The 21898-nt window shown below is 40.0% G+C and overlaps 2 protein-coding genes across 3 annotated transcripts in view; one reads left to right on the top strand and one right to left on the bottom strand.

The window, feature by feature from the left end:
* Positions 1–1284, bottom strand: part of svopa (SV2 related protein a) — a gene marked incomplete at both ends in the record, with an annotated part of 38542 nt that extends 37258 nt beyond the window's left edge. Inside the window, 2 exons of the mRNA XM_080854402.1 lie at positions 244–404; positions 1250–1284. Of these exons, the coding sequence (XP_080710528.1) occupies positions 244–404; positions 1250–1284 (196 nt within the window). The remainder of the gene's footprint in view (positions 1–243; positions 405–1249) is intronic.
* Positions 1285–8104: 6820 nt separating this feature from the next.
* usp30 (ubiquitin specific peptidase 30) lies at positions 8105–21898 on the top strand. Of its 2 annotated transcripts, none has more exons than XM_080853460.1 (13): positions 8105–8334; positions 11159–11268; positions 13270–13443; positions 14694–14740; positions 17096–17194; positions 17279–17324; positions 17412–17506; positions 17859–17918; positions 18030–18116; positions 18256–18336; positions 19219–19405; positions 19502–19607; positions 21212–21898. In XM_080853460.1, the coding sequence occupies exons 2-13, from the start codon at positions 11166–11168 to the stop codon at positions 21456–21458; spliced, it is 1332 nt and encodes a 443-aa protein (XP_080709586.1). In that variant the 5' UTR covers positions 8105–8334; positions 11159–11165; the 3' UTR covers positions 21459–21898. The 2 variants fall into 2 exon arrangements, with proteins under 2 accessions (XP_080709586.1, XP_080709585.1); XM_080853459.1 differs by lacking the exon at positions 14694–14740 and adding an exon at positions 14523–14626.

Here is a 21898-nt window from a genome sequence, read left to right as displayed (position 1 = left end):
ATACTCCATTCTCCCTGGAAATGAGTGTTGTACACAGGATTATAGGATTTGAACATTTTGAAAATATGACTATGTTTTGTATTATATTGTGCATATTTGTACTATTTTAAAGTAATATTTAAGTGATCACCCAGGTTATTCCACACACTAAGCAGAGACGTATGCATCTATACAATGTCAAAATAGCATTAAAAGTCATGTTTATTTTGTCAGTGCCAGAGAATGAATTAATTTGGGTTGTACCATCAGTGGGATTAGCAAATTCCCTTGGAACTGAATTGCCATCAGCCAGGTTGATAGGATCCATCTCAGTGTGGGAAGCGTCCATCTGGACACCCTGTTCATTGAGTGCATGGTCGTCATCTGAGCGATAGCTCTCACCTGTGCGGCGAAACTTCACCACACTGGAAAACAGCAACAAAAAATACAAACAGATATTCACACAAAAGATTTTCCACTGCCCTAACAAAAGGTGTGCACCAGCTTACTAAAGCCAATGACAACAAGTGAGTCTGAGCTGGTCTGTTACTACTCAACAACCATTTTGTCACTTCTTGCGGCAATACACACCCACATGCTTGTGTTTCTTCTTTCTTCGTGTCTGTCCATCCAGCTTGTATGAGTGTGAGATACAAGGGTTATGCCTGACCAGTGAAGGGCAAAAGGTGAATGGATGTGTAAAAACCTAAATGACATATACTGCACCTTGTTTTTCAAGAAAATGAGGTGTAAGGAATGGTTGACGAATTAAAAAGTAGATGTGTAATTGTTTTTGGAGTGAATTTGCCTAATATAATTGACTACTAATGCTATTAGCTTTTAATGTTTCATGCCAACTCTCTATTAGATAAAAAGGAGCCCTAGTATTTACGGACTGTAAGAGTGAATACAGCATCACTTAATAACATTGTTTTCATTCATAGCTTTTCAAAATACTCATCATCTACGTACGTTTGAGTAATGAACATAAACATAACATAACGTAAACATCAATAATTGGAAAGCTAGCACCTATTTGGGGGTGATCTTTGGTGACCTGGTGTGAGCGCAATCAAGGTGTAATGTTAGTAGGGTTGGCAGGGAAACACCTTGAACACTGAACGAACGGACAGACTAACGTTAGTGCAGCTCCATCAATCCGCAAAATAACCCAAACCAATGCCCAGAACCCACAACACTTACCAGGCCACTATTTTACTCATCTATCTCGATGCCTGCGTAAATAAGTAATGATATAATTTGCACTCACGGAAGCTGTCGTAGCTGGAACAAGTCTTCATCCATAGTGGTTACGTTTTTCAGGATAACCTTTCCTTTGATTATAATTCCGTTCGACTACATTGTGATGCGAACGATCGAGCGAGATTTCAGCACCATGAGCTTGCGGAAAGGTAACAATGTGGACAGTGGCCAAAACAGAGCCGCCTTCGGAGAGGCGGTGTAATCACAACGTGCTGTCTGTCCTAGTCGTGTAGAGTAAGTACGCCAGTGTAAACATCACGAAACATGAAAGTGAACGTTTTATGTATTTTCAGGTGCTGCATTTTAAAACATTTTTAACGAAACCACTATCAGTTTCGAAATAGTGAAAGGAATTGAATACGTGTTCATGGAACATTAACTGTAGGCTGCGTAGCAATTTCTTAAAGGCACAGTACGTAACCCGTACAAAAATAGACACTATGTCCTGTCAGTAATACAAGAGACAGATAATCTGTGACAGATAACCTCCTCATGCTCCATGCCATGCTCCTAATGCCATTTACAAGAATCCACAGCAAGCAACATGTTACATTTGTTCCCCTGTAAAATGGTGCACGGTGTGGGTGTACTTGGCTTCATGTCTGAGGCATACTGACACTAAATGACCAAAAAGAGAAATGCTTCTGCATATTGCATGAACTTTGTATGAAATGTATGAATGTTGAGTATTTCTGTATATTTGTTTGGCTCTTGAATACCTGCATAGACATGCGTTCTGTTGAACTGCTGTTGAACTGCTGAAGAACAGTGCATTAGAAGGGGTCTGACTGACAGAGTGCACACACTGCCAATGTCTGCCGAAATCAGTTGTGTATTGGGGAACAAACTACAGGCAACGTACAGCACAGGTTTACCATGTGTGAATGCCATCTGTTGCAAAGCGTCAACTTGCCCAGCCCTAATTAAATTGTTATTACATTACATTATTTCTAGTCATGGAATATAAGTTAACATATTACGTTAAGTTATATAACATTGTTAAATTGAAAAAGTTTCAATCACATGACTTTGTGATCAAGCCAGGAAATTAATTCAGTTTGAATAAAATGCAATTATGTCAACTTAAGTTGGAAAAGAGCTTGCCAAGTGCAAAAAGATGGCCGTAAGTTTTCTGATCTCTTCTGCATGTATTGGAGTTTATTGATGTGAAGCGTCCACCACAGCCCTCTGTGAAGGAATGTCACAGGAATGTAGGTCACCATTAATGAAATAGCAGTGTAGAGGTCTCAGGCAGTGAAACGAGAGAGATTGAGAGATGCATAATGAACAGATATTGACTGTTGGGCTAGCAGTTATTTGGTGAGTGTGAGGATAATGTATAATAATTCAGCAACTTTTTAAAGAATTAGGCTACCTGTATGCATTTGTGTTTTTTGTGTTTTGGGGTAGAATGATGCACAGCCAAAAAAACAAATCACAGAAACATATCTATCTTTTGTCTATCTTGTCTATGTTGAGCTGTGGGATACTGCTGTAGTCTCTCCAGTCTCTCCACCTAAGACAGTAGTATTGATAGTGATGTCTGGCATCAAAAATAGTCATCCGTCATCTGTGAATGGCAGCAGATCTAGAAACCAAATGCACAGATTCAAGCTGCATTTGGACGGCTTGTCGTAGAGTTATACTAGCACTACAGTACTTCGGCAGCACAAGAGGAAGTTCCATGATGTTTGTAAGCATGCTTCACTTGCAATGTCAGTTTGCCAGAATTGTGTGAGCGCAGCAAAACATTCTGCTCATAGCTTTGGAACATGTTAATATGGAGTGGAATACTTCAGTCCAATCAGTGATTGAATGATTTGGGGAGATTTAAATCCTCAGATGTTATCTACTGCTAAATAATTTAGGCTTATTTTCTTGGTCCACACTCCATACCGTAAAGTGGCTGTAGTTCACTTTGACATTTTTTTTATTTTATTAAAGGATCCCCATTAGCTTATGCCATAGCAGTTTGCTAATCTTCCTGGGGTCCACATAAAATCCACATTACAAGTAATACTATTAAGTGTATTAAAATACAGTTCATACATGCACAACTATAATAACAGTATAGGCTACATAATACATCACAAAAGTTCAGCAATTATTAATACAGTATAATAAATAACTAAAACAGTACAGTTTAAACTAGAATACTTGATAGTAATCCTAGACAACATGAATGAAAGCATACATTGTTCCTACAAAAAGCAGCGTCCATATAACCACTAAGAAAAGTGCACCTTTATTCTCCTTTTGAAGGATATTTAGCTTTTTTCTTGACGGATATCTTGAGGCAATTCATTCCAAATTTTACTTGCTCTGTAAAGCACTGTTCTTTTCCGAAAATTGTTTTTTGGATGAGCTTGCACAATATCACCATTGCTAGCCTTTCTTGTATTGTGTTTATGCACAGTATTACAAAGAACAATTTGCTCTTTCAAGAACTCAGGTCTGTGCCAAGAAATGTCACTGTGCTTGAGGCAAGCCTATTTTCAACACTAAGCCATGATAAACTAAACTGCATCTTACGAACGCTAGTTCTTGACGAGCAACCAAGAACAAGCCTAGCAGCCCTGTTCTGGGCAACTTGTAGTTTTAATAATACTGTTTTTGTGGCTGAGGCCCATACCACTGAACAGTAGTCCAGGTGGGATAGTATTAAAGATCGACACATTTGTTCAAGAATATGAGATGGTACATACAGTATGGTTCACATCGTCTAGTCATATGAATGCCAACACCCATTTTTCTAATGACGTTATCAATCTGTTCTGACCATGTCAGATGGTTATCAATGACCATGCCAAGTAATTGTACCTTCTCCACTTGTTCAATTGGTACTGTCGGGAAAGGAGACGCGATGATCAGAGAAAGGGAGATGAAACCGGAAGTCGTCACTTCTCTGCAGTATCTGGTTGGTTAAAGAAACGAACCTGGGACCTTTGTTTTATTCTTGTGGAGCTATGTGGAGCCATAGACATCATATAGACACACCCATAGACATCATATAGGTAGACGCCGCCTCCACTGCTTCTCGGCGAAACGCGTCGCCGCCATATTGTTTCGGGAGCTCTCTGACGCCAGAGGTCTGTCAGACGTGTCAAACAAGCGCAAGTTGCCAGGAGCTGCGGTTTATCTGGATAAAAATCACGATAACCTTTTACATTTTGCAACCAATTTCATGGAGTATTCAAGGGTTTATGCTCTACGTGAAGTGTGTGAAAAAGATTTGCCTCTACGTTACTTTGAATCTCGCTAGTTAAATCGCCAGTCATACATGTGCATGGGTCTATGATAAACGCTCTCTTTTCTTGCACAGCTCGTGCACTTTGAGAATACTGAGAAGATCTATAAACTATCGAAATAGTGCTTCTTTAGTTACTACTTATTGACCATCATTAAGAGAAAGAGCATACATCAAATAGTGAGAAACTGGCAGTCAGTGTGTTTTTCATAGTTTAATAGTTCCTTTTCAAGTATGTGCATTAAGAAACCTTGAACAGTGCAATTGGCAATACACAGTTATTTCACAAATCAACATTACAAAAAAAGCTATATATTTCTATAGCAGTAAAAATATACACATCTCAATACATACACATCTCAATAGTTGAACTGTAATATAACTAGAAAATGCATTTCCTGAAGGAAATACCAGTGCATGAAATGCAAAAGTTAGGAAAGGAAGAAGAAAAGAAAGAAGAGTGAAAGAAGGAAAGAAGAGTGAAGAAAGGAGAGAAGAGAGGAAGAAGGAAAGAGTGAAAGAAGGAAAGAAGAAAAGAAAGAAGAGTGAGGAAAGGAAAGAAGAGTGGAAGAAGAAAAGAAAGAAGAGTAAAAGAAGGAAATCATAGTTGAAGAAGGAAAGAAGAAAGGAAAGAAGAGTGAAAGAAGGAAAGAAGAAAGGAGAGTGAAGAAAGGAAAGAAAAGTGAAAGAAGGAAAGAAGAGTGGAAGAAGGAAAGAAGAGTGAACAAGAGTGAAAGAGAAAAAGAGAGTGAAAATATTGAAAAAAGGAGATAAAAATGGAGTGAAGAAGAGAGATTGAGTGTGAGAGAAAGTAGACTGAGAGGGCTAGAGAGAAAGATGGAGAGATGGAGAGAGAAAAAAGTAGAGAATGGAAGGTGTCTTAATGTTCCTAGTTACAGTTAAATTGAGAGGGACAGAGTAGAGGTTCCTTTGATTTGGCGCAGGTGTCAGTGAAGCACAGGTGCAAGCCAGTTTAAAGACCCTATTATGATGTCATAATGGCCCAATGTAAGTCAATGGGAAAATTTAGATTCGTTTTTATTTAATATCTTAAAAAGTATAAAGTTTAGAAAAGTGAAAAATACATAGCATAAGTGTCCTTTACAAGACCTACGCGACAAAGTTTGAATGAAGTGTCTACGTTAAACGGTTCGGGCTGAATTAATCGCAGAAAAAGGTAGGAAGAAGAAGAAGAAGAAAATGCCTAGGAATAACAATACAGGGCATTTCATGCACTGTAATAACATAGCATACTTATGATGTGTGTTTATGGGTTCATGCTCAGAAAGGCACACACACACACACACACACACACACACACACACACACACACACAAGCAGTGAGAGGCCACCAAAATCCACTGGTGGACCAAAATAGGCAATCAAGTTGACTCGTCTCAAATTGGGTTATTGTGGCCCGATTCATTGTCTTTATCATAGGTGAGAAATGTAAGGTTCCTGAATCTGTGTATCATGATTTATGTCTGTCAGAATTATATAATGAAGCAAGAAGAATATATTTTATAAGCTTTCAAGGATGTTCTCACTTTATCACTGCTCTCTGTTTTCAATTCAAAGAATGTTGCCTTCATAAATTTGGAATTACCTAGAGCATTTTGAGCATTTATGCCAGAACTAGAAAATGCATTTCCTGAAGGAAATACCAGTGCATGCAATGCAAAAGTTAAGAAAGTAAGAAGAAAAGAAAGAAGAGTGAAAGAAGAAAGGAAAGAAGAGTGGAAGAAGGAAAGAAGAAAAGAAAGGAAAGAAGAGTGGGAGAAGGAAAGAAGAAAAAAAGGAAAGAAGAGTGAAAGAAGGAAAGAAGACTGAAAGAAGGAAAGAAGAGTGGAAGAAGGAAAGAAGAAAAGAAAGAAGAGTGGAAGAAGGAAATAATAAAAGAAAGAAGAGTGAAAGAAGGAAAGAAGAGTGGAAGAAGGAAAGAAGGGTGAAAGAAGGAAAGAAGAGTGGAAGAAGGAAAGAAGAGTGAAGAAAGGAAAGAAAAGTGGAAGAAGGGAAGAAGAGTGGAAGAAAGAAAGAAGAGTGAAAGAAGGAAAGAAGAAAGGAAAGAAGATTAAAAGAAGGAAAGAGTGGAAGAAGGAAAGAAGAGTGGAAGAAGGGAAAAAGAAAGGAAAGAAGAGTGGAAGAAAGGAAAAAAGAAAGGAAGGAAGAGTAGAAGAAAGAAAGAAGAGAGGAGAGAAGAGAGAACAAGTGTGGCTCTTGATAAAGACAGTAAAGAGAGAGTGAAGAGGGAAAATATTGAAAGAGAGATGGAGTGTGAGAGAAAAAAAAGTAGAGTATGGAAGGTGTCTCTTAATATTCCTATTTATACAGTTGAATGGAGAGGGACAGAGAGAAGAGGAGCCTTGGAACCTTGGCGCAGGTGTCAGTGAAGCACAGGTGCAAGCCAGTTTAATGACCCTATTATGATGTCATAATGGCCCAATGTAAGTCAATGGGAACATTTGTATTAGTTTTTCTTTAATATCTTAAAAAGTATAAAGTTTAAAAAAGTAAAAAAATACATAGCATAAGTGTCCTTTACAAGACCTACGCGACAACGTTTGAACGAAGTTTCTAAGTTAAGCGGTTCGAGCTGAATTAATCGCAGAAAAAGGTGAGAAGAATAACAAGAACTACTAGAAAATGCATTTCCTGAAGGAAATACCAGTGCATGAAATGCAAAAGTTAGGAAAGGAAGAAGAAAAGAAAGAAGAGTGAAAGAAGGAAAGAAGAGTGGAAGAAGGAAAGAAGAAAGGAAAGAAGAGTGAAGAAAGGAGAGAAGAGAGGAAGAAGGAAAGAAGAGTGAAAGAAGAAAAGAAAGAAGAGTGAAGAAAGGAAAGAAGAGTGGAAGAAGAAAAGAAAGAAGAGTGAAGAAAGGAAATAATAGTTGAAGAAGGAAAGAAGAGTGAAAGAAGGAAAAAAGAAAGGAGAGAAAAGTGAAAGAAGGAAAGAAGAGTGGAAGAAGGAAAGAAGAGTGAACAAGAGTGAAAGAGAAAAAGAGAGTGAAAATATTGAAAAAAGGAGATAAAAATGGAGTGAAGAAGAGAGATTGAGTGTGAGAGAAAGTAGACTGAGAGGGATAGAGAGAAAGATGGAGAGATGGAGAGAAAAAAAAAAGTAGAGAATGGAAGGTGTCTTAATGTTCCTATACAGTTAAATTGAGAGGGACAGAGAAGAGGTTCCTTGGATTTGGCGCAGGTGTCAGTGAAGCACAGGTGCAAGCCAGTTTAAAGACCCTATTATTATGTCATAATGGCCCAATCAATGGGAACATTTAGATTCGTTTTTATTTAATATCTTAAAAAGTATAACGTTTAGAAAAGTGAAAAATACATAGCATAAGTGTCCTTTACAAGACCTACGCGACAAAGTTTGAATGAAGTTTCTACGTTAAGCGGTTCGGGCTGAATTAATCGCAGAAAAAGGTGAGAAGAAGAAGAAGAAGAAGCCTAGGAATAACAATACAGGGCATTTCATGCACTGTAATAAACAAAGCCAGACCGAATCGAATTTATTTTATGCTGTAGGTGGCAGTAATGCGCCACATGGTAGCTAATCTGCCATTAACCCGAAGAAGAAGGAGAAGAAGAATTACTATTTTGGCAGAAGGTGCTAAATTGGTTATTAGGAAGTGCTCTGAGATCGTATTAAACCACTTACGACAATCAGTAAATTAGTACTGACAATGTCACAACATCGCTCCAGAATGGTTTGAGAATGAGTTAACGTTACCCCGAAGAAGTATGGCTCTGGTGAAATGCGACAGACCAAGATCCTAAAGTGCTCCACGAAACGTCTCTGAATTTACTCACCCTGGTTCCAGGAAGTAACCTGGGTAGACACAAGTAAGTGTGGTTGGATTGACCGCCGTTGATGTGACTGGGTTGACTGATAGACCATCCGTATCTGTTCGAATGTTGCATTCAATGTAGGCCAACTTTACCGTGTTTTCAATGCGGTCACATTTCAAGTTACTGAACACAAAATCTGGGTACATTGGGGTAACATAAAATAAAAGTTTTGTATTTTCTACCAGTAATTAAGGGTTGGTCTATTAATAGGTCTACAGCTTGAGCCACAAGTATAGTAAAATGTGTTCCCTACATGATGTTCAATGACATTAATTAAGGTAATGGATAAATACTAAATACAGTAATATTTATAATATAATTATCCATGATGTATAGAAGGATGTATACTCAGTTACTAGTTTATTAGGAACACTGGGCTTAAACTAATGCAGTCTAATACATCAGCCGTGCAATACATCATGAAGGTTATCTATCAGTATGCTATCTTTGTTCAGTAACACATCTTTGTTGTCAGTATACGTTGGTTGTGCACTCTGTTGTGTTCTAATATTAAGGCTAATATTAAGGCTACGTTGATGGGTATGGGTACGGAAACTTGCATGTGAAGTCAACAAGGAGTTGAATATCTTTTCCTGTGTATAGGCTAACTAAAAAAAACAGCATTGAATGTAAGACGGCAAAGGTCAACTAGAAAATGCATTTCCTGAAGGAAATACCAGTGCATGAAATGCAAAAGTTAGGAAAGGAAGAAGAAAAGAAAGAAGAGTGAAAGAAGGATAGAAGAAAGGAAAGAAGAGTGGAAGAAGGAAAGAAGAAAGGAAAGAAGAGTGAAGAAAGGAGAGAAGAGTGAAGAAAGGAGAGAAGAGAGGATGAAGGAAAGAAGAGTGGAAGAAGAAAAGAAAGAAGAGTGAAGAAAGGAAAGAAGAGTGAAAGAAGGAAATAATAGTTGAAGAAGGAAAGAAGAAAGGAAAGAAGAGTGAAATAAGGAAATAAGAAAGGAGAGTGAAGAAAGGAAAGAAAAGTGAAAGAAGAGTGGAAGAAGGACAGAAGAGTGAACAAGAGTGAAAGAGAAAAAGAGAGTGAAAATATTGAAAAAAGGAGATACAAATGGAGTGAAGAAGAGAGATTGAGTGTGAGAGAAAGTAGACTGAGAGGGCTAGAGAGAAAGATGGAGAGATGGAGAGAAAAAAAAGTAGAGAATGGAAGGTGTCTTTAGGTTCCTAGTTACAGTTAAATTGAGAGGGACAGAGAAGAGGTTCCTTTGATTTGGCGCAGGTGTCAGTGAAGCACAGGTGCAAGCCAGTTTAAAGACCCTATTATGATGTCATAATGGCCCAATGTAAGTCAATGGGAAAATTTAGATTCGTTTTTATTTAATATCTTAAAAAGTATAAAGTTTAGAAAAGTGAAAAATACATAGCATAAGTGTCCTTTACAAGACCTACGCGACAAAGTTTGAATGAAGTTTCTACGGCTGAATCGGGCTGAATTCATTGCAGAAAAAGGTGAGAAGAATAAGAAGAAGAAGAAGAAGAAGAAGCCTAGGAATAACAATACAGGGCATTTCATGCACTGTAATTAATGCTGAGAGATAATCTAGTTGGCTTGCTGATGACAGATAAATAACTAGGTTATGTCTGGGTGGACCCACTGCTTTGACTTGTAGCAAATGTATCATCATAATAGATTGGTAGCAAATGTTGCTAAAATAGGGTTAACTGTCAAACTTGGAACTGAAGAAATATGCTTTAAAGCCTCACTATGTAACAAAATTACCCTAAAATAGCAGCTTCAAATTATTTTTTGTGCACAGTGTTGTAACGTGGAGATTGGCAGGCGTGCTGCTATTCACGAAAGGCATCCTGTTCGCCTGAATTGACACTATTTAATTGGCCTAAACAGGAACAAAAACCTGCGAGAACACAGTCACGCTACATCACACACTATCAAATATGGCCTCTGCTACAAGGCCTCAACTCCTTGGCTGAACCAGAGAACCACCCTTTCAACCTCACGCTGGTATGCAGATGATACACCACCTTGGACAAGTCTGATGGGCACAGTATCTGCATACTCCAGGAGTTTTAACATCTGGGTCCTTGGAGGTGCAGTTGTTGGTGTAGAGCAGGGGTGTCAACCTCAACAAGGAGATCAGTGCAATTGGGAATGAGACATATTTTTCTTCTGCGTTTCTTTTCCTCTGCATTTCTCTCAGAATGGTCATTAATATCATTGACACATATAGCTAGCTGTGCATTGTCATTTAATCTTTAAAAAAAATAACTGATGTATGCTAGCATCCTTATCCTGATACGTGTATGAATTCATCTGCCATGTTTCTGATTTTCTCCCTTCCCTTATTCCTCCCTTCTTCCAAGGAAGTTGGCCAAGGACAAATAAAATAAAAAAATATTGAAAAAGATAAAACAAATAAACATAATAAATAAGCAAGCACAATGGAAAAAAACAGAAAAGAGAGAGGAAATATGGATAAGAGGATGAAGTAAAACCACCAATAGAATAAAACACAAGAAAAGCTATTTAGAATTAAGAGTGACCAAAAATCATAGAGCACAAATCTGGGCAGGGTGTCCGTTTGAATTGTCCCAGGATGGTGTTCCTGGGATGGTGTGGGGCTAGTTATTGTTAGGATTGATTTAGTTTCATTGTTGAACTGCTGACATTTTTGTTAACTTGCATTAACTATATAAGGTTGGGAAATATAACCTTAAGCATTTTCAGATTTTTTTTAGAGATTAAAATGTCATGTAAACATAATTCACAATTTAAATCTCCTCATTAGTCTTCAGATTTTCTTCTGAATTGGTCAAGATTGTGTTGTACTGTTATATTTCAGGGCCAGGATGTTGAAAAGCTGGGGTCTCATTGGTGGAATAGTGGCAGCTATGGCAGCTGGTGTTTACGTCCTGTGGGGACCTATTTCAGACAAGAAGAAGATGAGAAAAGGTATTTCTATTTCCGTTATTGTATTGTATTGTCTTAAGGAAGAGGGAATAGTATATTCTGATTTGTTTTGGCAAACAGCCAGATAGAACGCACCCTACAAGTTACAGGCCTTAAAATGGCATGCAGAACGTTCATACAATGAGATTGAGCTAATCCATAGACCATCTCCTTATTGTAGCTTATTGATTACAATAATAAACCTCCAGACTTCTACATCCAGTCTCCGGTTTTCTGATTGAAAGAAAAGGTGTAGTGAGATCCTATTCTCGCCACAACACAGGTTATGAGTTTGGGCTAGTTATCTTATAATCCTAGTTGCCCTGCTGACAAATGGACTATTGTGTAAATTCAGTGTCAGACCATCGGACATCTGTTTAAATTCAATCTGCACTCTAAATCTCCTCAGCGACATCAATATCCAATCAAAAGGTAGGAGACAGATGATCTAATGCAAGCCAAAACATTAAAGACTTTTAAATCTGTGGCAACATGCACCATAGTAACATTAAACACAGATAGCCAATGATTAATGCACAACGCTGATTAAAGATAAACACAACAGATTGACACAACCAAAAGATGAGTTTATATAAATGGTTTAAATGATCTGGTGTATGTGTGTATCTTATTTCATTGAGGTACAGAGGACTGAAATATTGAAGTGAGGGTGCCCATACTTTAAGATTGGAGTAATTATAATGAACTGAAGGGTGTCCATATTTAACATTGGAGTAGAGGTTAATGAAGTGAGGGTGTCCATACTTTAACAATGGAGTAGTTATAATGAAGTGAGGGTGCCCATACTTTAACATTGGAGTAGAGGTTAATGAAGTGAGGGTGTCCATACTTTAACATTGGAGTAGAGGTTAATGAAGTGAGGGTGTCCATACTTTAACATTGGAGTAGAGGTTAATGAAGTGAGGGTGTCCATACTTTAACATTGGAGTAGTTATAATGAAGTGAGGGTGTCCATACTTTAACATTGGAGTAGCCCTTAATGAAGTGAGGGTGCCCATACTTTAACATTGGAGTAGAGGTAATTGAAGTGAGGGTGCCCATACTTAAGCATTGGAGTAGTCATAATGAAGTGAGGGTGCCCATACTTTAACATTGGAGTAGAGGTTAATGAAGTGAGGGTGTCCATACCTTTAACATTGGAGTAGAGGTTAATGAAGTGAGGGTGTCCATACTTTAACATTGGAGTAGAGGTTAATGAAGTGAGGGTGTCCATACTTTAACATTGGAGTAGTTATAATGAAGTGAGGGTGCCCATACTTTAACATTGGAGTAGAGGTTAATGAAGTGAGGGTGTCCATACTTTAACATTGGAGTAGCCCTTAATGAAGTGAGGGTGCCCATACTTAAACATTGGAGTAGTTATAATGAAGTGAGGGTGCCCATACTTTAACATTGGAGTAGAGGTTAATGAAGTGAGGGTGCCCATACTTTAACATTAGAGTAGCCCTTAATGAAGTGAGGGAGCCCATACTATAACATTCAAGGATGTATTAATTTCGAGGCAGTTGATGGCAGTCAGTATTTGGAGGACACAATTGTAGAATATTACTATTCAAACTCTTGGCTGGCCACCTACGCTAATGAGCCTACTATATGTTTGGCCTCTGGTGGCTGGAGTGGCCTGATCAGTCTGGTGCATCTAGCTGCTCACATGTTCTTTGTTCACATAGGCGCCAGGGTAACCCACACAGTTTTGGTCTAGCCTTGTAGACTATTAATGATGTTAAACCTCACACAGTCCACAATGCATACTAAACACAGATTCAATTGTGATTAGCCATCCAAATTAAAATAAAATGGTCTTCTAGTTCAGTCTGAATTGGCTAGTTCAGCTCATGGCTAAACCAATGATGTTTAGCTATACATACATTTGTTGATTACAATAATTATAAAAAAAATAGTACCATGTAGATACTGAAATTGTTTGGAAGTAGAAAGTTGATTTGCGTTGGCTTTTTTCTCACTGTGCTCTGGGTATCTCAGGTCTGGTGCCTGGCTTGCTGAACTTGGGGAATACTTGCTTCCTGAACGCTTTGCTTCAAGGCTTGGCATCGTGCCCTTCCTTCATAAGATGGCTTCAGGAGTTCTCAGGCACAGGGCAGGGCAGGGTGGAGAAGGCCAATGCGCTGTCCACAACTTTGGTGCAACTACTCAAAGGTAAGATTGACTTTACAGGAACAGATGAAAGATATGCTAGTAGATACTATATATGCATTTCCTCAAGGAAACACCAGTGCTTGCAAAGCAAAAAATAACAAATTCACAATAAATATAAAGTAAAAGATTAAAACATTTCACACAATTCAATGCATGCAGAAAGTAAGAGAATATTCAAGTACGGCAATATTCAGGGTAAAGACAGATAGATTGAAAAATAGAGAGATCGAGAGACGACGGAAGAGATAGATAGGATGGAGTGTGAGACAGAGAAGGAGATAAGATAGATAGAGATAGAGATAGGTAGGTAGAGGCAGGAAAAGAGAGTGAAAGAACAAGAGCGAGGATATACAGTTTAGATACAAACGAAATAGAGATGTTTTCGTTAGATATCAGGATAGAGCGATGGAAAGAGAGCGATTGTGGTTGCTATGCTGGTTGCCAGGGTAGTCATGGTGGTTGTTAGGGTTGTCATTAGGGTGGTTGCTAGGGTTGTCATTAGGGTGGTTGCTAGGGTAATTTAAGTGGTTGCTATGCTGTTGCTAGGGTAGTCATGGTGCAGTTCCCATGGCGGTTGCTTGGTTGGCATTATGGCAGTGGTTGCTTGGATGTTGCTAGGGGAGTCATGATGGTTGCTATGGTGCTTGCTAGGTTGTTGTTATGGAAGTGGCTGCAAGGGTAACTGAAGTGGTTGCTAGATAGTCATTGTGTTTGCTATGGTAACTGAAGTGGATGCTATGCTGGTTGCTAGGGTGTTGCTAGGGTAGTCATGGTGTTTGTTATGGAAACTGAAGTGGATGCTATGCTGGTTGCTAGGGTGTTGCTAGGGTAGTCCTTGCTTTGCAAGCACTGTAATTATCTTGTTCTTACATACGCACACAATTTTTGGCCAATACCTAAATAATGTTGTAATGTGTGTGGAAAGTAGTCCTGCCACCTAACACCAACTGACTTTGACAGAAGCATCCCAGCTGTCTGTGAAAGATATGAAAGTTGTATTGAGCTAATCAGTGCTTTTTGAGTTGTTTATGTATAATGTGATAGTCAGTTAAATAAAAGATTAAACCTTGAATCTGTAGCTCTGTCCAGCCATAACCCTATAGAGGATGATGTGTTGGATGCGGGGTGCCTCCTGGATGTCCTTAGACTCCACAGATGGCAAATCAGTTTATTTGAAGAACAGGTGGGTACATTTTAAGTCTCTGAAACAAACATAATTTAACCCAATAGAGGATTGTTATTTGTGGCAGAAGGGGAGGGGAAACAGCAAGCGGAGGATGAGCAGAACATAAACGGGGTAAATGTACAAAGCATGCAAGTGGTAAATGTACATAATATATATACAAACATCATATGATACATACAAAACCAGCTAAGTGGGTATACAGTGTGTACTAATATATATAGCATATAAATGCTAGCATCGGGTATGTGGTAGAGTAAGTGTACGGCAGTACGGTGGTGATGGGTGTTTGTGGGCCGAGGGTTTCTACAGGTAGATCGGGTGGAGAGACTAGAGCAGCGTCCTGTAGCAAAAATAATCTAGACACGGAGAGGAAGAGAGAGACAGAGTGAGTGGGTAGAGATCGGCTGTCAATATGCGTAGATGAGGAGCAGTGGTGATGAAGAGCAAAGGTTCCACATCTATCAGCAATTGGATCAGGTTATAAGAGAGAAAAAGTTTGTTAGTAGACATCAATTTGATAAACTGATAAGGAGATACATTTAGGTAAGCAATTAGGCTAACAGGTAATATGGCCATTTTATCAGTATCAATATTGGCATCAGTAATAGGATATGAAAGGAGAGAGAGAGGGAGGGAGAGGTAGCCTGACGATGTCATACTCATAATTCTAGTCAGAATATGAGTCTGAGTCTGCTCCATTGAGCTGTGATTATGGGGCGTGTTTCAACGAACCAGGAAAGAAAATGCCTCTTCGCTCAATTGGATACCTAGAACCAATCAGAGCAACGTAGTATGACCATCTGATAAATTAAACTTTTACCAGATCCTGTAGGAAGGACGGCAAAAACATCTTTTAGATCGACAAATGCCTTAATCGCGTTTCTCTGTTGCTTTTTCAAAATGAATGCGCTGTCAATATCTGTGAGATATGCATACTCACTTTATACTTATTAGCAGCGAGGCTAGCTAGCTACTATGTGTTTCAATGGATTTTTGGTCTAAGCGTTAGCAATTGCCTAACAATAATGGTCTAGAGCTTCAGTTAAGACCTACAATTCTTTGCAACATTCGTGTTGCACATACACAACTAACCGAGTCAATGTAAACATAAAAAAGTCGTGTAGATAGCTTAATTCACATAAAATATTTCCCACTAACAGGCTCCTGAGACGCCGCCATCTTGGTACGATTTCGAGTCTACCGTTAATTCAACTCAAGCCATCTGTCCATCATCGTTTAAAGCCCGCCCTGACAATTTGATTGGCTGTCATGTTTTCGACCGGGTAAAACATTTTGAGAAGCGCCAGACCGAACTTCCAGACCAAAAAAATGTGTGGGCGGGGTTCGGTCTGCTATCCAGGCTAAGGGAGAGGCTGCATGGCCAGGTGTATGTGCTATGTTTAGTTATGGTTGGCTGACATGGTGCATGCAGATTTGAGTTAGGATGGCAGGGATGGTAGGAAACACAACAGTGCCTAACTGACTGGAGACAGCAGCAACACGTGTTGTATGCTATACCTGGGATAAAAAAGGCCCTCCTTCACGGTACAGCATATGACGGTACACAAATGTATCTGATTTAAATTCGGCCACCATCTCCTTTAAGGCAGTCATATTGTGCAGCTATACACCATTCCCAGTACTGATGCCATGCAAAGGACCTTCCCTGGAAGCCCCATTCTTTAAGCATATCCAGCACCATCTGCCATGGGGCAACTCAATGCTAATGTGCCACAGTTCAAGCGGTTTGCACCAAATGTTCTCCCTCAGACGCCTCCGAATGTTACAATAGGACATGGCGTTGACAGTCTGATTTTGGGGGACACTTAAATTACCTGGCCTGCAGCGCAGTGGCATGTGGGTGTTCCATCGTGACCATGTGGAGTTTTCAGGACGATTGTCCCTCCCCACCATCCACCCCTACGTGCCAGATGTGGCTCCCTGTGACATCTTCCTCTTCCCCAAGATGAAGGTCAAGCTGAAGGGTGGCTTTTTTGACACAGTGGACTAAATCCAAAGCGCAGTGCAGATGGTGCTGGATGCGCTTAAAGAGCTGCACTTCCAGGGAGTGTCCGAAGCGTGGCAGGAACAATGTGTCTTGAAGGAGATGGTGGCCGAATTAAAATCAGGAACAGTTTTTGCTTTCTAAAGGCACAGTCTCTGAACATTTTGAATGCTCCTCATACATGAGACCTAGCTAAGCCTAGTTGAAGATAAGTTCTAGAAACAAGCAGAAGTGGATAACCAGAATGAGCTTTAAATCATGGGTCATTTCCGGAGTTCGCAAATAATTTAGATACATTTAAAAATAAACCCTACAAGGTTTCTGAAGATGCTTTATCCCACCAGCAGCATAGACAACTAAATAGTTGAGAGGCCCAGTTGGAATGAAAGTGATGACTTTCTTTTTGTAATAATTCCTAGCGTTCAGCTGTATTTCATGTGATTTCCTCACTCCTTTCATAGGATGCTCACGAGCTCTTCCATGTCCTCACCTCCTCATTGGAGGAGGAGCGAGACCACCACACCACAGTCATCCATCTGTTTGATATGCAATCTCTGGAGGTAACAAACACAAACATCAAAATGTTTCTTCATAGTTCATTTTTCTGTCTCTAAAATGTCCTCCTCCTGCCCTCTGAACTGTAGAGTTCCTCAGAGTCAAGAGAAAACAGTTTATCCTGCAGAGGTCGAGGTGAGATCCATTTGTCCAAGAGTTTTCAATCATATTAGGGAGATTTAGTTTGGGCATGACTGAAGTTTGTTGTTCATCTCTTGGCAGGACCGCTGCATTCCATGCCAAGTCTGTGGAGGAACCAGCACCCTTTTCATGGCCGTCTGATGAGTTCTATGGCTTGCAAGCATTGCAAACAACAGGTATGGTATAGATATGTGGGCTACAGTGACAGACACCTGTGAGGAAGAAAAATGTGGAATGATTTTCTCACAAAACACGAGAGGAAGGAGAGGAGAGCAAAGGAGAGCAAAGGAGAGGCTTCTCCAAAGAGAGGAGTGAAGCTATCATAGCTCTGCTCCAGCTGCTCTGTAGCCGCTTACTTCCTGCTTCTCCCAGAATGTATTTCTTGTGTATTCACTGAACATGCCAAGTTATAGCAGTCGGCCTAATTGATAATACATTACTAGGCTTAAGACTATATTAACTTTTTTTAAACAATGTATTGATTTTTGCATTTTGTGTAGCATTTAAACACTTGAATTTTGTCTGCAGAGCCCAGTTCGATTCGACTCATTTGACAGCCTTTCACTCACTATCCCCTCTGCACAATTGGTAAGAGTCTTCATCACTCCTCTCTGTGATGTATGGAATATGACTGAAATATGTTCATGTGTAAGCTCAAAGCTGTATTGCCTAAGACATGTTGATGTGTTATGTCTTCAGGGACGACCTGTCACATTAGACCAGTGTCTGCAACATTTCATTTCATCAGAGACCATCCAAGAGGTGGAATGTGTTAACTGCACAAAGGTACGCTTTCTCAAAAATCACATAACGCCCAGATTAACATGTGAAAGTGACTCATGTATTTCATGTAATCATGAGAGAAAATCTGTAGTATGATATTCCCATTCCCAGTTCTCATCTTTATCATCGTATGCTTCCATAGATGCAGGCAGCAGAGTCTTTGAATGGACACGTTGGTGAAAATAAGAGGACAACTTTCATTAAGCAACTGAAACTTGGCAAGGTAGCCGCCTCAGACCCCTTTATTTACGTGAAGATTTGGATTTCTTGTTCAACTTCAAACGAGTGAATCTATTTGGATATCCAACTTTCTATGAACACTTTGCATGGTTTGAAAACCTACATGTTCCTCATGTGTGCATATGATTTTTCATAAACATGCTTTCAAAAGAATGTATACATGTAACCATGTAACCACACAGACCATTGTCACTGATCACCGATCAGGTCTAAGAACCCAAATTGAAGTAATGGTTCAACAAAAGGCTGTTGAGTTGTGCCAATGAGGGAATGGCTGTATGTTGATGAAGTGAGAGGAATACAGCAGTTCTAGTCGGCCAAACTATAGGTTAAAAAGCATTCCAAATTACGATCAGGCATACATAACTGCATGATTTTTTTTAAGGATTGACAGAGAGGTCCTGGACAACTCATTTGGGTAGATCATATCTTGCACACTTAAATACCCCTGGACACTGAAAAACACTGAAGTATGCTAACCCAGTGAATATTAATGAAAACTTCAATGGTAAACTCAATGGAAGTTGGGCCTTTTTGAGTTTTGCAACAGGACACAGTTGTCAAAATGAACATAATCCTGCCTTTTGAACTCCACCAAAGTTTTCTGTCATTGGCAGATTGTTTTGTCTGAAGGTGTATGGCTGACCCCGGTGAGCTCTGTAGTTCACAGTCCATTTGTTTTTATTTTGAATGTGTTACACTGTGCTCCCTGGGAATCGTCACACACTGGGCAGACCAATCATGATTAAATGTGGTACTCCCTTCCAAGAGGCAGTGCATCTGTTAATGAACACTCAAATTAAGCTATATAAATACTGTACTTGTATTTTAAATCTGTATTTCTGTTTGGCTCATGTTTGACCAGCTCCCCCAGTGCCTTTGCATCCACCTGCAGAGGTTAACCTGGTCCAGCGAGGGCACCCCGATCAAGAGGCAGGAACACGTCAAGTTCACTGAGTATCTGTCCATGGATCGCTATAAGCACAGCGTCTCACCTTCAAGCCTGCAGCAGACCAACTCCAGCGCCCAGTCTGTTCATCCCCCGAGCAGTGGTGAGTGGACTCAAAGACTGTCCTTACACTGAGTTTACAAATGAACTAGACAGCTAACTACAGTCAGAAGTGACTCCAATGGGTTTTCATTTGCAGGTATAGAATACTGCGACATCAAGCCTGTTTCCACTGGACACTTTCCTTCAGTGTTTCTGCAGTCTCCTACTTTAAGACATCCTTTCAACTCAACACATGACTACAGGTACAGATGCTGTATAAGGGACATAAACACATTTTATTAGAGTGAAATTATCTCTTCGCTGCCCTATGGCCATTGGCGCAGGCAGGGCCAGATTAAGACAATGGGCTTTAGGGGCTGCAGCCCTGGGCCTTGCCACCAGGGGGCCTCAGGTTGCCCGATGTCGAGTGAGTCAACGGCACCACGCATAACATTAGAAACTTTCAGAGTGAAAAAAAATACCAATGCACGAAAATGTCCGGTCAATGAAAGCACGAGAGTGGGGCCAAAAAAAATGGTCCGTGACCCTATAATCAGTGCCTTAAGGCGGCAACACCAATAAGGATCCAGGACGTTGTGGATTAGCCTGCCTGCCAACCCGTTCGGAATGGATTCATTAGCCATGGATAAGCCATGGCAATTTTTGAAGACCATCGAGTGCTTTCACTCACATAGATGCCAGCAAAAAACTTCAAGTGCAAAGTAAGACTGAAGAAGATAAATTCACATTTCTGAACTTTGCTTTGGTTCGCACAACATCACATTAAGACAGGGATAAACGCATAAAAATAAAGTGCTTTCAAATACGATGATGCAGGTAGCAAGCCAGGCTTCCTGGTTCCATCTAAATAGGCCTAATAAAACGTAGATTCTTTCAGCAATTGAAGATGCATGAGTTCTTATCCTCACGCATATCGCTGCAGATAAGGCTTATTAAGGTTCTGTTTGCCTCCCTTCCGTATTTTTTCACTGAGGTTTTTTGTCAGATCAGCAGGACTGAATAGGTTCTACGCTCAATCCAGTTTGTGAGGTATAGCGCAATCTGAGATGAGGCACAGCTCGTCGTTGCCTCAACGTCTTGCTGTCTTCTGTCTGTTTGAACAGGACATGCGCAAATTCAGCGATTTTGATTTTAAAACTGCTCGAAATGATTGGAATCATGCAGAAAATACATGTATATCACAGAAGAGTAGAAAATATGTATTTCCTTTGATCGTTATTTGTTTTTTTACTTTTATGATGACAGGTGAGGCTCTGCCTCCCCTGACTGCACGTCCGTGCTCTCACATAGAAACGTGGGCGCAAAGCCAAGCTGTTGCTTTACTGAATAGGCATATGCTTAATCAATTCGTTATTTGAAGTAACCTATAATGGTCATTCCCTGGCTATTTAGCCTTGTTTTTGCTTTTGAATGAATGGAAATATGTATACATTTACATTATTGGTTTATTATTGTCTACAGTGTAGTGTACTACACACATACATTTTATCCTTGTCAGTGCACCTGGCGTGGGTTTGTGTGCGTGTCATGATGTGCGTCAGGGCGATATAGGGGCCTCATCCTGGTAACTAGCCCCAGGCCTCAAAATGTCTTAATCCGGGCCTGGGCACAGGCATGTTGCTCAACATTGTTACTTCATTACCTTTAATGTGATGGGGCTTGTTTTCATTTAGTGTTTAGTTGATGGGCCCCAAAAGCATTGCCCTCTTCAGTTCTACTTGTGTTTAATATTAGTGCAACCAAACGGCAGCAAATTATTTAAAAAGTAATGAGAGAAAAAGTTTTTCACTTGCAAGAGGTGGCTTTATTTTGGGATATTCAGACATGTATCTGCCTTCATCCACAGGTGTTCAGAGTACCTGTTCAGATTGACAGCAGTGCTGGTTCACCATGGTGATATGCACTCGGGACACTTTGTTACCTACAGACGTTGTCCAGCTTCTCCTCGATGCCCCTCTCCATTCAGCTCTCAGTGGATATGGGTGTCTGACGACAGTGTCCGTAAGGCCAGCCTACAAGAGGCTCTGTCATCAAGTGCTTATCTTCTCTTCTATGAAAGGGTCCCTAAGCCCATCCTCCCTGCAGAAGAGTAGGGCGGGGGTTGGGGGACGACAAAGGAAGGTTGTCAGTTGGATTCTTCTTGGACCAAAACACCTTGTGTGCCATCGAGTAAAAGCCCTCCCTGCCTGTCATTGTGTACCGCATCATTGTACTAATGGACTCAATATCTTTCAAACCTTGTTACATGTCAATCTTACAAATATGTGAACACATAACATGGCTTGCTATTGCAGATCTGGTACCATACATGATACATATTAACCATTACCAAGACATAGAAACAGGGCTCTTGCACTTGAAATAGATCTGAACCAAAGTATTTTTGATGACATGGCCATGAAGAAGTTTATTGTGCTACTGTAAGGTAACAAGTCAACGCATTGTTTCAAATGTATATGGCAGTCCTACTCAGTTTCACATCATGGAGTCCACAGGCCAGAAATCTGGGCACTGGGTAGGGTGGGCCACATTG

The sequence above is a fragment of the Sprattus sprattus genome (assembly GCF_963457725.1).
Source record: "Sprattus sprattus genome assembly, chromosome: 16".
Classification (NCBI taxonomy): Eukaryota; Metazoa; Chordata; class Actinopteri; order Clupeiformes; family Clupeidae; genus Sprattus; species Sprattus sprattus.
This window is presented reverse-complemented; position numbering and strand designations above follow the sequence as displayed.

Bases quoted from the DNA above. Each gene is read 5' to 3' on its own strand.
- usp30 (XM_080853459.1), top strand. From the start codon at position 11,166: ATGTTGAAAAGCTGGGGTCTCATTGGTGGAATAGTGGCAGCTATGGCA. The intron at 13,444-14,522 runs GTAAGATTGACT...TTGAATCTGTAG, and splicing joins TTTGGTGCAACTACTCAAAG to CTCTGTCCAGCCATAACCCT. The intron at 19,608-21,211 runs GTACAGATGCTG...CTTCATCCACAG, and splicing joins AACTCAACACATGACTACAG to GTGTTCAGAGTACCTGTTCA.